Consider the following 15,590-nt stretch of genomic DNA (forward strand, 5'->3'; position numbering starts at 1 on the left):
ATTTAAATTACATGCATCCTTTAAATTTTCATGTTTTGCATCCTGTCTCTGGGTGTCAGTTATGGTAAAATTATGGGAAACTGATGACAGTTACGAGAAAGCATCAGCCTTTGACGCTGTGATGTAGAGGAAGTGTTTTGTAATTTATTTGATTATTCCATGATTTTGTGTTAGCAACTAAGATGGTAGTGGTCCAGCACCTCGCATGATACCTAATTATACATAGTAGGTGCTCAATAAATATTTGATTGACTGTTAGTCACATAGAATTTCATTTGCTTAAGGATATATATTTCTTTCAAAGTGATCCTTCCAAAAATCATATCAGAAAATAATAACGAACTAAAGTACTTTAGGGTGTCCAGCAGTTTGAGTAATTTAAGTTTAGCTAGAATTATATCAGAGATCATCTATGCAATCTACCTGTGCTTTTTACATGAAATCTATTTCTTAATGAAACTAATTACATTTTCCCAAGTTACTTGTATACAGTTCGGTCAGGTAGCATACTAATGTCAGGGTCATCGGGAAAAAGTCTTGAGTTTAAGACACGGTTTTACCATCACTACAGAGTTATAATTCATTTACCCTTACAGGTATGGTTCTCACCTGCCACACTTAGCACACTGTCATATCAGTTCCTGAAAAGAAAATTCTAAAAAAATACACTTACATTTGGACGTGAGGGCACAAACCTTAGATGGAATGATTGCAGTTTTTTTGATGCTATGCTACTGTTTAACTCAAAGAAACCTTATTCTAGCTTTTGGAAAAGATGCAGCTTTTCCTATTCTACTGCCAATTCTCTTCTTACCTTGATTCCCAGTTCTTTTTTAATTAAGCAGCATGCTTAGCAAAATGTGGATAAATTTTAAAGTATCATATGAAAGAAATTATTTCTCGAAGCTCCTTACACAAATAATTTCCCCAGAGTCAATAACACAAGTTATTTAGCTAACATTGAGTTTTTTCTCAATGTTTCTCAATTGCAAAATGTGTTAAATCAACGTGAAAGTCTTGGCTCTAGACTTGACAGTTACAACAACTAAGACAACCATTTAGCATTTAAAAATATTGTTACTTCATTTAAAGTTTAGGTGGTCTAGGATGATCTAATATTGAAATTGCACCAACTCCATACTCTCCATTCTTCCTCAGATGAACACTGAGGGCAATAATCTAATTATGTGATTAGTATGCAAAGAGAAAAATGAGATTGATGAATTGGCGGTGGGGAGGGGAGATTTTAATTATCAAGATTTAGAACTTACATTTCTCTGTTAAAATTTGAGAAACAAAAATACCCGTCACATTTGGATCCACTGAAGTCCCCAGGCTGTGCTTTTCATGCCATGTTTAACTACTTCTGTCATTATTAACTAAAATTTATATTTCATTTTACAAACCACATTGTCATGTAAATTTAGGTCTTTATTTCAAATGAAACAAGTTAATTTTCCTGTGGACCCTTTTGCCATTTATAGCTTTGATAAACATAAAATTCACAGCAAACTAGACAAGGCCTTCTTTTCCCTAAAGTTTCTAATAATAACAATAACAGAAAACAATAATAATGAAACACCTGGAATTACGGTAATGAGTTCTAAACAAAAGTGGTGATTTTAATATGGAGGGTAAGAAAAGCAGAATAAACTCTTCAAGAATCCCAGGGAAGACTTGTCCTAAATTATAATTATAGATATTTAGTTACACTTCAGTCTCCATCAAGACAAGAGGTTGGTAAGTGAGGGAAAGTGCCATTTTAAAAGTGCTAAAATTATAAAGTAACAGCAAATGGAAACAGAACAAAAGCCAGAGGTATCAAGTTGATGAAGGAAAATAATTGAAGTTATTCTGAATGATGAATCGTTGAACTATTTCTGCTGGGGTTTTGAATTTATTAAGTAGCAAGATCCATTGGTAATATTGTTTTTAAATCTATTTTTTTGCCTTGAAAAAACCAACACAGACTAAGAAAATTTCTCCTCAAAGATCAAAAATCTTACTGTCAATCTAAGAGTTAATGAGATTTTAAATTAAAAAATCTAGAACATGTATTCTTTTTCTCAGAGAAATAAAACTAAGGGACAGTTCATTTTTTCCCATAACAAATGAATATGATGCTATTTTTCACCCTTCTATATAAAATAAATCACAGAAATCTTCAATGTTTTTGCCATCAGACAAACAAGGATAGCCACTGAACTTCTACTGAAAGTGGTATCTTTTGTTAGCCTTAATATGTACAGGCCTTTAAACCCACTGCATGTTATTTTAATTCAGCAATTCTATGACACTCAAGACATTCACAATAGATTGGAAATTGTGAAGCCTGAGATTCCAATGTCAAAGTCAAACCAGGTAGCAGTATTATTACACAGCATATTTTTATAGGTACATAATTTCCTTTTATGAATACCTCTTTGGGCATTTAAGAGGTAAAAAATGAATGAATTCATAAATAACTAATTTTCATAGACTTTCCTGGTCAGACTGCAATCTAGTTATCAAAGCTGTGGCTCTCAGATGCCTCCGTCAAGTTGACTAAGCCTATCGATGTGTCACTGAAAACAGGGATGTGAAGTAAGTAGAACTGCACACCGAAACACAATTTTCTGGTTCCTCAAATAGATGCTCATATCATTTATACTCATTGAACATAAATATAATCCCCCTGCAACTCCCACTGTCCTTTTAAATATTGTTGAAGGGAGAGAGACAAGGTCAGCTCCCCAGAGGACCCACCCTGTAGCTGAAGCCTGGTCTTGCTTTGTCTTTTTCTTTTTTTAAGAAATTTTACCTTAAGCGTTTCATATGTGTGTGTATGCTTGTAGATATGTATATATAAATACATGCATATGTGTGTATATATTGCTGTCAACCAGGGCTTGTCAACCAGTCCTTACAAAATTATGATTTAATTTCATTGTAAACTTTTAGGGGGCTTTAAAACCAATAAATCTCCTCCTGGTCACACTCAATTTAACATATATATATATATATATATATATATATATATATATATATATATATACACGTGTGTATATATATGTATTTCTAACATATATACATATATGTGTTAAATATATCTGATATACATTATATGTATATACATATATACCTTTGAATTAAAAGGCCATGTAACCTGTGAACAAACCCTTAGCTCCATCATCCTGGAGTCAAGTTATATTAGTTCCCTTCCCTTTGATCAGCCCAGAAAGGGTCTTGGGAAACCATCAGCTGACTTGGTAGCACACATTAGCAGTGTGAAGGCCAGTCTATGACCCCACAATTAAACATCTTAGAGCTAGCACGCAGGCATTGTGGAATCCATCTTCTGCTTGAGATTACATTTTGTCCTTTCACTTTGTGCCAACTCATCCAGATTCTCTCCCCAAAGGACCCACAACATTTTAAAAATTCAACATGACTGGTCAAATAAATGTAATGCCATTGTTACAGAAATCCCTGTAGTTATGAATTACAATACATAAAAATGTATGATATCTTATACCTATGGGAAAACCCTGTCAAAACAGTAAGAAAAAAATCATCTCAATATAAAATTTAATTACGGCTCCATGTATTTTGTGGGGATAATCAAATATTTACTGACATTAAGTTATCTCTATTTTAAATAAATTTACTACAAATTTTAGGAGTGTAATTAATTGAGGTAAAAATACAGTCCTTTAGAAAGCAAATGCTCATGCTATTAGCCCTTTGTTTATTGCAGCATTGTGGACTCTTAGAAGCCTTAATTATGAGGTTGACTTTATAGCATTTCCAAATAACAGAAATTTGGGAGGACAAAATTAATAGTAAGAATTTTTAAAAGAATTTTATATTTCCTTCAAAAACATGTAAGCAACTAATTTTTTCAAATACATAGGCATAATCATTTGAAATGAGACATCAAAGAAAAGCCATTTTGGCCATTCACAATTGAGAAAGTCAATGACCAATAAAGTTTTCATTTTTTGCAATTTTTTAAAGATCATCTATGTATTATCAGGATATGAGGTCTTTGTAGAAAGGACATGATAATTGTTAAATAATGACTCTTTTCCCCACTATGTCTGACTGTGTGAGACACTTAAAAATGTGTTAATCTGTTTCTTACCGTTTCTTAAATTAAAGCACTTAGAGGTTTTCACTGATGCATTTTTAATGTGTCATCCAAGGTGTCAGGTTTAACTATGCCCTGCAGACTTACAGTGTTGAGAGTGTTCTCTAGTTTAAATTAACAATATCCTTGCCAAAAGTCTTATTATAAATTGCCTCATTCAACCAGTGAATAAAGTGTTTTATAGTTCATTAAAATTATGCTAAGTGATTAAAATAAAATCTTTATAAAAAAGATATATTACTAAAAAAAATAAGCCATCAAGTAACAGAAGATATGCTAATGAGATGTCATCACATAGTCATATTATATTATTCAAAGGATGAACTCTCTTTAAAACAATTTTCAACTGTTATTGTTGAGAATAGAAATTGCAATGTGTATGTCTTTATATTATCACAATGGTTACTTCTCATAGAATTAAAGTGATTTATTGAAAGCATAAGTTTATTATCATACCCACTGATAAACTCATTCTTCTATGTTAAAACACACACAATGTAGTATAAAATCATTTCTGCTTGCCATCTGATAGAGGCAATTATTTCATTATTTATTTTCCATTTTTTGTTTGACCCCCACAGAATTTATTCACAAAATTCATATACACCTTCTCTTCTAAGCTCATGAAACTTTCTTGTTGAATAATTTAGCCTTATAATAAATTATCAATGATAAGCTTCTTCTAAAGAATAAAATATTACAATAACTCAAAGCATCACCATTTCTCTGCCAAAATGCATTTTGTCACCTAAGTATAATACTTTGACCAGGATAATTATCCAGTTACCCAAGTTTATGGAGACATCGACCCCTTTCTTCTTAAAATAACATTTTTCTACAACAGCTGAGTGTGGGCAGAATTAGAAATGTGCACAATGGAAAGTGTGCTTGTGGAAAACCAGAATGAATGTGTTTTTTTTTTTTTTTTCCAGAATGAATGTTTTAAAGGATGCTACTATCCCCAGAAGAGGAAGCACTGAATTCAAAATTATTTACTGGCTAACACACCATTTAAATATAGCATGCACTTTATACATTCTTCCTTTTCAGGGGTAAGTTTAGGTGTATTTTTTTCCTACTCATTATTAGGTGGTAACACATTTACTCCAAATAATATCTAAGTCTGTCCTGAACAGCAATTACTCCTCAAGTCGGCTCTTCACCTCTCTTGTTTTCATTAGTAAATACAACCCCACATTATGTGATTGCCACAGATTAGACTTCCATAGCAGAAAAAATCTGCTATTGGCAAGACAATGAAAATGAAAAGCAGATATTTAAGTAATGGGAAATTCCATGAGCTGATGAAAGTGTATATAGGGGAGATGTGCATATTAAGAAGCTAACAATGTCAATTTAGCACTTCCCCGCTCCATGGTTATATCACTTCTGAAAAAAACAAGCAAAGAAAAATTCCACACTGGAGAGAATATCTAACAACACTATCTGACTCTATTGAAGTCTTTGCCACAAAGTGTATAATTCTTAGATCTCACCTTCACCATGGGTGCTCAAAGACAGGCAGCATACCGAAGCCCTGCTGTAAAAAAGCAGACCTCATTCCCAGAAACCAAGATTCCAAAGAAGAAAATGACCTATTTATATGAGAACTTCACCTTTGACTTTGAGCGTAGTTCTATCAAATGTAAAATACTTGTACTTAAGTGTCATGCAAATAAATTATATTCTCTTTCCAAAAATAAAAGAGGAAAAATCTTTACTCACACAAGAATCTTTAAGGGGAAGGCTGAAATCATTAGAAAAGTTATGCATTGCCACAACACAGTAACACACGCAACTACACGGTACAGTCATTTATCCCTTAGTTTCTCAGGGAGCACAATTTACTTGAACATTGTCCTCCCTCCTTCAATCCCCAGAGGAAACAATTGGGGGAGCAGTCTTTTTGTGTGTGAAGGATGGTGGACTAGGTGGTAATTGAAATTCCAAACTTTCCCTGGATTTCAAATTTAACACTCTGCTCTTGTAACACTAATATGGATGAATATGGCACATGTTTTAGGAGACATTGACAAACTGAATGAATTATCAGGTATTCAGTATGTTCTCAATGGAAAAAAAAACAAATGATTTTCTTCTACACAGCATTCAATATCCCCATTAAATTTTATAACACTGAAAATCCCTTAGGCTAAAATCCCAAAAGCCATATTACCATGTACACTAAAAATAATCTCCCAATGAGTGCAGTTAGACACAGGGAATTCTATGTCATCAATGACCAGCTAGAAAATTCACCAGTTTGAATGTACAATTGGATTATTAGTGATTAAAAATTCTAAGGAGTTTAGATATAAAAATAGTAAAGAGTAGATGTTTATTTTATTTTTTTTGTAGATCAAAGGAAAAGACATGGATTTATGTTGACTTAATTGATCCTTAAAGTTAAATTTAAATATAAATTAAATGAACTAGTTAAAGAAGAATCTTTATGTTTGTTCTTTTATCTTATAATAAAATGGATTATTCCCACTAATACTAAAAACTATATAATATCCTGTTCTAGCATTACATGTTAACTACAACTGGAAGAGAGATATTGCTACATATTAATGGATTACAATGTTTTTACATAGATATAGTATTAGACACAGAATGAAGAAAGCCAAATTACCTGAATTTTAGAACATATATACTTTCCATATAACACTAATTCTGAAGTACAATTACAAAGAAAAAAGTATAATACAAATATGAAGAGTGCAAACATTTCTTTAAGATTGTTGAAATTTTATTTGGGCCTGTAGAAAACATAGTGAACACTACGTCAGAAATATTCAGCAATTTTCCTTAATAAATGTTTTCCATTTTATTAAAATGATAAAGGTGATTTTTAATGTGGACCTGACCTTTTTATGATCCAAATTATCTTTTGGTCATTAATTCTATAATAACTGGGAAGAAAGTTTTTACAGTAAGAAATACTCATTAAAGCAATTAAGACATTACCATAAATAAAAAATCATTTTGATATAAGTATTTTCTTAATTCACAATAATGAAAGTGACAAAATCAAAGAAAAATTTAAGTAATAGCATGATTCAATCGGAATGGAAGAAAAAAGATTGTCATGTTCCAGGGTCTAAGAAAATGAATCACTATTCAAAAGGAATACAAACTTTTAAAAATAGAAATTTGAGCAAAAAAGATTTTTACAAATAAAATCCCTGTGATTTATTCCAAGGAGTAGTCATACAAAAGTCAGTTTCATCTTTATATTTATTCGTGTCCAAGAGTGGTACCACCACTGAACAAATTAGAAGCTTAGTTTATATCTTATATATTTTACAAGTTATAAAAAGAGCCAGAGCTTGGTAAGTTATAGGATCCATAAACTCCTCTCACTCCCAAGAGCTGTTTATTTCTTGAAGTGAGAAGAGGCAATGATGGAAAACTGTTCTCATGATATACTCCAAAGATGTAGCAATAAAGGGATCTTTGAGTTTAGAAAATCTTAGACTCAGTTTTCAGTGAACAAAACCAGTAAATTACATGGATCTTCCTTCTCTCTGGAGATGTCCCTATCCTAGTGCCATTATTTTATACATGATCTGGAGCAAAGGCATTTTCTAGACCCTGTGGTAGAGAGAACAGAAATCAGATGTTGCAAATGATGCTGAGAAGTGACCAGAGATTAGCAAGAGGATGATTTGGATGTGATTGATCAGTGTGATTTCTATTTACTTAAAAAGCATCACATGATTTGCTTAAAGTTTATGGGGAAAAAAAAAAACAATTGAAGAGTGATGAAATCCTGAGGTATAGTTTAAAGAGGTATGAGAGAGATTGGGAAAGCAGTTAATAGTTCTCAACAAGAAAAGCTGAAAGATCACATGCTAAGCATTACCTTACTTGATCTTTTCCAACTCTTCCTCATTAGCATTGTCTGTAAATGAAATAAAGCATTTTCATTATCTTATCACTCAAGTACAGGACAGGGCAGCCAATTGTTTTCTGGAGGAAGCTTGACATTTAACAGCAAACAGTTCCCAGCAACAATTATACGAGACAAAAATTGTTTTTCATGTACACGCAGCTAGAAGAAGCACCTTTAACATTCAAGCAGTCTTTCTGGTGAGAGTTCATTTCCTTTATTCTTTTGTACAAAGAGATGGGACAGTATATTTTAAATAGAATGGAAAATTTGAAAAATCTTACTGCTAGGAAAAAAACACACTAAGTCTCCCAATTAGCAATTGTTACGTTTGGTGGTGGAGGCTGATGATGTACCATGACTTTCCCGGGTGTATAATAATTTTTCTCTTCAAACTCATTCAAAGTCTGTTGCATTGGCAGCATCTTAAAATTGTCTCTGCTTCCAGTTAATGTTTAATTACATCAGGGTTTACAAATGCTTTCGACTGAGAAAAAGTGCTGCATATCGTGATGGCTATTAGTGGATCTTCCTGCTAAATGTTTAGCCAGGATATATCCTTTAAACTAGTTATTTCGTGTCATAGTAAGAGATATTTATGACTTCAAGTTTTAATTAAGGTTGATGGAGATTTGTGATGAGTACCCAAGATCACTGGTCTCTTGCATAAAGTAACTCATAAAAATCCAATGACTTTTAATTTCCTCTCCAGTGTTAAAAAAATTCTCAATGAACACTGAGGTATTAATTTCCTGATAACCTATTTGCCCTCTCTTAGCCTTATCATTACTTTTAAGGCAGATGAGGGAATATCTGGAGCAAAGAATACAGCTTATAGAAATGCTTTCCATATTTATATATCAAGGAAGTACACTCGTGCCTTTAAGAACTCTATCTCCTTCAGCAAAATTCACTATAAAGCAAGACCATTTCAGAAACCACTCATAAATGACAAAAATACAAAAAAGGAAAGATTTTAACATAAGAGTAAGTCATTTAGTAGGCAACCTTTGGCCTAAACCAAGACAAAGGAATTATGTAGAGGTTCTAGAAGGGGAAAGGAGAAATATCATAAAATTGTCAAGGTAAGGATACATTCCTCTTTTCTGCAGATAGTGGTTTTATAGGTTACATTTTCTCTATATACACTCTGTGTTAGATATTGACCAAAATATGGAAGAGAAATAGACTTCCTAAGGTTACAATAGTTCCCAATTTTTTTTCAAATGGAGTCAGGAACTGCAAAGTATTATTTTATATTTTTGCTAAGTAGTAATGTCCAATTTATTCTGAAGCAAAACCCACCATCGGGTTATAGAGATGGACGTTTAATAGATGTTCGTGTTGATGTTAAATGAGTTAGTCGTCGTCATCACCACCGCCACCACCACTTCTCATCACTAAAAGGCAACTGGACTCGAAATACTTTTGTGGTATGCCATGTTCATAAAAACTGCCCCGTGAGGAGTCAGGCAATACATTTTCAACTTTCTCAGAAAGCAGAGTTCCAGTGAACAAAGAATGAAAATTCCTAGGGACAATGTTCTGAGTCAAATCAGGTGAGAACAATTAACATAAGTAAATCAAAAAGGAAAATCTCTTAACTCATGGCCATTTATCATTATCAACTAGTGTCAAAGAATCTTACAAAGTTCCATTTGGTAAGAAATGCTACTATGAAAAAGGGGCTAAGAACATGAGGAAGAGTTGAATCTCAGAGCAACACTATTCAATATTACACAGATTCACTACTGCTGGTCAAAGCCACATCCCCCCACTCAGAACCACTGCACGCGATTAACCTTCTACATGTAAAGCAAACTATAGGGTTTGTATTTTCCTATCTCTCAAACTCAGTTTCACAAACAAGCTGCATGGTATTATTTTTCAGACTGGGACACTGATACAAACAAAAGGTCAGTAATTTCCCTATGTGTAAGTATGAAAGATTTGGCAGTTACAGGGACCAATTCATTATTTTCCTGGTTCAGTTTCTAGGAAACTGGGTTTCTAGGGTTAAAGTAGATTCAGCAAAACTGGAATCAGTATAAAAGTTTTCTAAAAAGTGAATTTAACAGACATACTATTAACATTGTTACCTTTACTAACTGTGGGACATGTTAGAGAAGAAAGATTGGGGAATGTTAAACAGGAGATTAAGCAAATTATAGAAAAATAAGATTTATTTTTTGCTCTTTGATCTTAACTTCAGCTGAGAAACATATGAATTTGTTTTTGAAAGTGTCATTATCTAATATTATAGTACCTTCAAATTCTTTATTAGCAACTCAACTTTCTTTGAAGCCCAATAAATGGAATAAGTAGCATAAATAAATGGCCTATGAGAGAGCTGCAGAACTGATTATGTTTTTAAAAGATTCCACAATCTCAATCCATTTTTTTGCTTTTCCCTTTTGTTGCAGTGATTTTTTTTTAGGCAATTACATGACTACTTATAGATATTTAAAAAAATCACAGAATGGCTGGATACTATGGTACATACATATTATAAAACATATATATTAACTGTTTATAGATGGATATTTTTTCAAATGTTAGCTTATGGAATAATTCAGAAATTTTTCAAAAATAAACCATAGAGAAAAATATATTTTTTGAATTCACTAAAGATCAACTGAGGTTAATTCATATGTTTCTTAAAATTTTTTACTTTTTAGCTTTAGCCAAGCAATTTGTTAGGTCTAGGTTATCTAAGAGAGTGTGTAACACAAATTAACTCACTTTTATTTCATAAATCCTCCAATGAAGAAAGCTGTGGATTGAACTCTGCTAGAAAAAGAGCCAGAAAGAACTCAAACACACTATCAGACCAAAATACCATATATAGGACACACATGTATGCACTACACACTTTTGCAGGATCAAACAGGGCATGCATTCAAAACAGAAATGACAATTGTGTCATGCAAGTCATCAACATGCCCCCCAAGAAGATTTTGGTTTCTCATACATACAACGCTGAAAATTAAAAAATATATATATATCTGTTCACATCTGGAATCTTTTTAAAAAGACTCAATCATGACTCAATGGAGAATATTTTAATATAAGCAACTATGAAATACTTTTGCTATGACTCATATTTACTTCTTAATTAGCTATAATTAGATGTTCCATGTTTGAGGGGCGTTAGTAGATACAGTAGGCTGATAGGGTTTTCAACTTGTTCTTCATTTTTACTGAATTCTAGAACTGGCAATCCACACAAGGAGAAATCATGCCAACCACGATTCATGGAACACACTGTCAGTATTAACAGTGTTTTAAACACTCACAAGATAACTGATTTAGAACTCTTAGCACTTTGTGATGCTAAGCCCTCTGTATTTCCAGTTACTCATTTCTTCCCACTTTTGATAGCTTTTCTTAACATTAATGTTATATTTCCTACTTGATGGTTAGGATTTATTTGTCAATGGCTCTTGAAATTCATATCATCCATTCTCCATGTTAATCTATAAAAATATTTAGCAAAGTCTTATAAACACAGGCATAAGAATAAACATGTGCTTTTCTGAACTAAAGCCTTAAGTCCCAAAAGCTTAAAATAGGTTATTTCTGAGCTAATAATCAAAGAGAACAGAACTCATAATTTTGCTGTGTGAAGGTCAATGCAAGATCATCCTCTATTCCTTCTCTATACATCATTCTGAATATTAAGCAGACTTGTGAAGGATTTAGTAACTGATTTCTGGTTTGCTGCATTATGAGTCTGAATTTCTCTAAATAAGATTTGTTCTTGGATAATTTGTGGAAGTTCAGCATGTCATTTTCACTGCAGCAATATGTTATATATTTCAGGCATATAAAAATTTACTTTGAAGATACATTGGATAACGGACTGTTTCTAACCAAGAAATTTCAAATGTATTCCAGGGAAATACATTTAGCCAATACTAGACATGTTACCAAAAGAAAAAAATACAGTGATGTGCTTCTAATTCATTGTCATCATTAGAAATCTTGAGAAGAGCAATATAGACTGATTTTAATCAGAATATCATTAATAGAATAATTTTAAGAATTCAAAAGGAAAATTAAATCATTATCTCCAATACTGTTTGTGACAACCTCAGGGATTTGAATACGGAAGTAAGAAGGAAACTTAAAATACCTTTCCCTGGACCTTTGAAGCATCCCATCAAGCATTCTCTAAGAATCCTCTTAGAGATTCATCCACAGCCTACTGAATAACCACTAGGTACAGAAAGCTGGACTAGGTTTTGAGAGGAGTCATCATAAGAAAGGTAATCAGAAGCAATAATTTATATATATATATATAAATATTTATGAATTATTATTATTGTTAACCAGGAGTGATGGGCTATAGGACGGAATGGAGGTGAGGTACAGTACAGGTATATTTTAGGTAGGAAAGGTCACATTGGAGAAAGCTTGGACTTGAGAGGAGGTGAGCTGTGTAGGAGTCTGTATGGCTGGGAAAAAGGTTACAAGTGAGGGAACATACGTTGCTCATTGGAGAGTCTTAAAGCCCTTCATCAGGAGTTTCCATTTCATTAGAGAAATAACCACAGGTCACTGAACACTTAGAAGAAGAATAAAGAGGGAGTTATAGAACTTGGTACAATGCTCATAGATGCTCAATAAGTGTTTTTTTTCAATAGATGCCTACAAATGGCATCTCTTATTCAGAGTGTCAAAATCTCCTAACCAGTGTCGCTTGCCAATTTTAGAGATCTTAATAAATAAACAGCTCTAGAACCGCTATATAGACCGAAATAAACAAAGGGGAAAAAGCACAAATTTATGTCTTTGTTAGAAATTTTCATCATGAAAAGCATATGCTTAGAAGCCCCAATCCCAATCTAGGAATCCGATTAGCCAGGATACTGGGAGTCCCAATAGAATTTCCTGTAGGGGACCTTTCATGCTACCTCCCCTGTCCCTGCCTCAGGCTGCTTGTCAACAACCAACCCCAAGCTCCCGGCTATTGATCACGTCCATAAGGAGGAGCCAGTATAGCCACACTGGTCACTCTTCTCACTGCTTCTCAGCTGTGCCTGAGGTCAAGAGAGTTCGCCAGGCAGAGGCGAACTGCTGTACCTTTTCTGAGGCACTGGCCCCTGATAAGCCACTTGCTTCTCTGGTGAAGAAGAGAGAAGCCAGGTGAGAGTCCAACATGGGAAGGAAGAAGACACCGGTTTTCAGTTGCTGCAGCAGAATCAATCCAGTGCTATTTGGGACTATGAAGGGGGAGGCGTGAAGTAAGGCAAACGAATGAAAAATACTCAGCAGGAAAAGATTTTTTTTCCAAAAAGCTGGGGTAGCCAAAGAAATCTGAACCAAGAAAACGGCATGAAGATTTCAGGAAGAACTCTTTGTGTTAAGGGTGAATGTGGCTGGAGAGACACGATAAGGAGAAAGAAAAAGGAAGAAAAGAAGATTAACATTACCAGGTTTTTGATGTGTAACTGTTTCATGTAACCTGTTTTCGTTCCTATTCGTGTTTGATAAATCACTGATGACCAGTAACCAGGCACTACAATATTTTAAAATGATCTTTTCTAATTAGAAAGACAGTGTGCCTAAATAAGTGTGAACAGCAGAGGAGATTGAAGGGTTTTTGCGAGAATGGTTGAAGAAAAACAAATGTCAGGAACTACTTTGCCTGTGCTGACATATATTTCTGTGTAATTTAGAACAACTCAGCAGCCTCGTCATAAAGTCTCTTGATACTAACTTAATCCCTCAAACCCTCAGTTTGATGTTAGAGTATTTAATAAATATTCTTTTAATGTAAAAAATCAGCAGACCCTCCATCATCAAATCACCCAAATAACTAAAACAGCTGCCATATCATTTGAATCACCAGTAATACTGGCAGTTTGGATGGTTTGGAGACACATCCTAAGACCTCAGGCACTTGGGTATTTTCATTTATGGTATTGTCCTTCATTACAATAACAAAGGATCCCCCCCCAAATATTCTATCACCAAGTTTTGTTGATTTTACCACCTATAGGTGAACTTCTTCATTTCTTTCCATCTCTACCTCTGACAATTCTAATCCAAATCTCCATCATCTTCCAACAGGATTTTCAAAATAGCTCCTAGTTGGTCTCCAAGCATTCATTCTTACACTTTCATCTGTTTTCTACAATGCAGCTACACAACAAAAGGCAAATAAAATGATGCCACTTCCTATTTACAGACTTTTCAAAGGCTTCCCGTTACTCTTTGGGGAAAGACCACAAATCTTAACATGGCCAACAGTCCCTACGCAGTCTGGGTGTCTCCTTTTCACTGTCATCACGCACCAGGATCTTTCACACTCTGTTTGCTTCCACCTTCTCTAAGCTCCAGTACTTTTTCAATTCTTGAAGGGCAGCTTGGTTTCTCTAGCCACAGGGCCTTTGCATGTGCTATTTCCTCTGCTTGAAATATTTCCTCTCTTCCTGTGTTTTTGCCTTTATCAACTTCTATTCACACTTCAGACCTCATCTCCCATTTGACTTCCTTGGAGAAACCCTGTTCCCGACTAGAACAAATTCTCCTATATTCGCTCTACAGCAGCATGCACCTTTCTTTTATGGCACTTAAAACAGTTGTCATTTTACATTTCCTTCCATGATTATTTGATTTCTGAGCTTTCCACTGGATTTCAGTTCTATTGTATCCAAAGGGTCTAGCACAGGATTTGGCTTATAGTAGGTTCCTTGTGAATACCAGGATTATTTGAATAAATGAACACTAATACTTTATTCCTGTGTATGGATTAGCCAGCTAGCATATACTCCTTGGCTTGCACTGGGTGAAAGAACATATTCTGAATTGGTGACTTTTAAAATGATGGGCTTTTATTTCTAAATGTTCTCTGTGAAAAAATGTCCTCACACACCCTTCCATCTGCGCACATGGGCCTATGCCTGTGCACATACATACATTCTTTCACAGTGCTAAGTTCTCACAGTAGGTATTATTTGATAGTACATGTTCGAAAAGAAAATTTTCTTCCTCACTGAATGAAATATAGATACTTAAATCATTCTTTGCAAATATTACATATGTGTTCATTGTTTAATATTTTTAAAGGATAGAGAAAAATACCTTGAAAAAGGTGAATTTTTCAATGAGTTTAAAACACTTCCAAATTTGAAGTTGTAATTCACTATTTTTATTTACAATCTACGGAAAAATGCCAATAATACGTTTCCAGCAGAAAACATATATCAACTTCAATCATGCATTATTTTAAACCAGCAATACACACATTGCTGAAATAGAGTATTTAAACTTGCCTAAAAAATTATGTCTACTCCTAAAATGTGTTGCAATCAGACTAGTGAGAATAGCTACCAGTATGTGAAAGTACCCTGAGTCTAGTAAATAAATTCTGGTAAATTGTGGCAGAAAGTGCACTGGCAAGCATACCGATGCAGGTCAAACCTGATAATTTTTAACGTCACTTCAACAGTGCTTGAATAATTAGCTCCTCTGTATCCCTTGTCAGTTTCTCATAGCAGCATGGTGTGCAAGGAAGTACAGACAGCCAGGGCTGGAAAGTGGGTAAGACCAATATGGAAG

At 33.8% G+C, this 15,590-nt stretch overlaps 1 protein-coding gene across 13 annotated transcripts in view; it reads right to left on the reverse strand.

The window, feature by feature from the left end:
- The window catches only part of MCTP1 (multiple C2 and transmembrane domain containing 1), a 540,048-nt gene that overhangs the window by 230,024 nt on the left and 294,434 nt on the right, over nt 1–15,590 (reverse strand). For 6 of the 13 annotated variants that reach the window (XM_067031358.1, XM_067031356.1, XM_067031363.1 and 3 more), the window contains exons 6-7: nt 10,767–10,814; nt 7,998–8,036 (exon numbers count right to left, since the gene is read on the reverse strand). The exons of 2 other annotated variants lie outside the window; for them this stretch is intronic. In XM_067031358.1, the coding sequence (XP_066887459.1) occupies nt 7,998–8,036; nt 10,767–10,814 (87 nt within the window). The remainder of the gene's footprint in view (nt 1–7,997; nt 8,037–10,766; nt 10,815–15,590) is intronic. 5 more of the 13 variants (XM_067031359.1, XM_067031357.1, XM_059061446.2 and 2 more) reach the window with 1 other exon arrangement.

The sequence above is a fragment of the Kogia breviceps genome, chromosome 4 (genome assembly GCF_026419965.1).
Source record: "Kogia breviceps isolate mKogBre1 chromosome 4, mKogBre1 haplotype 1, whole genome shotgun sequence".
Classification (NCBI taxonomy): Eukaryota; Metazoa; Chordata; class Mammalia; order Artiodactyla; family Physeteridae; genus Kogia; species Kogia breviceps.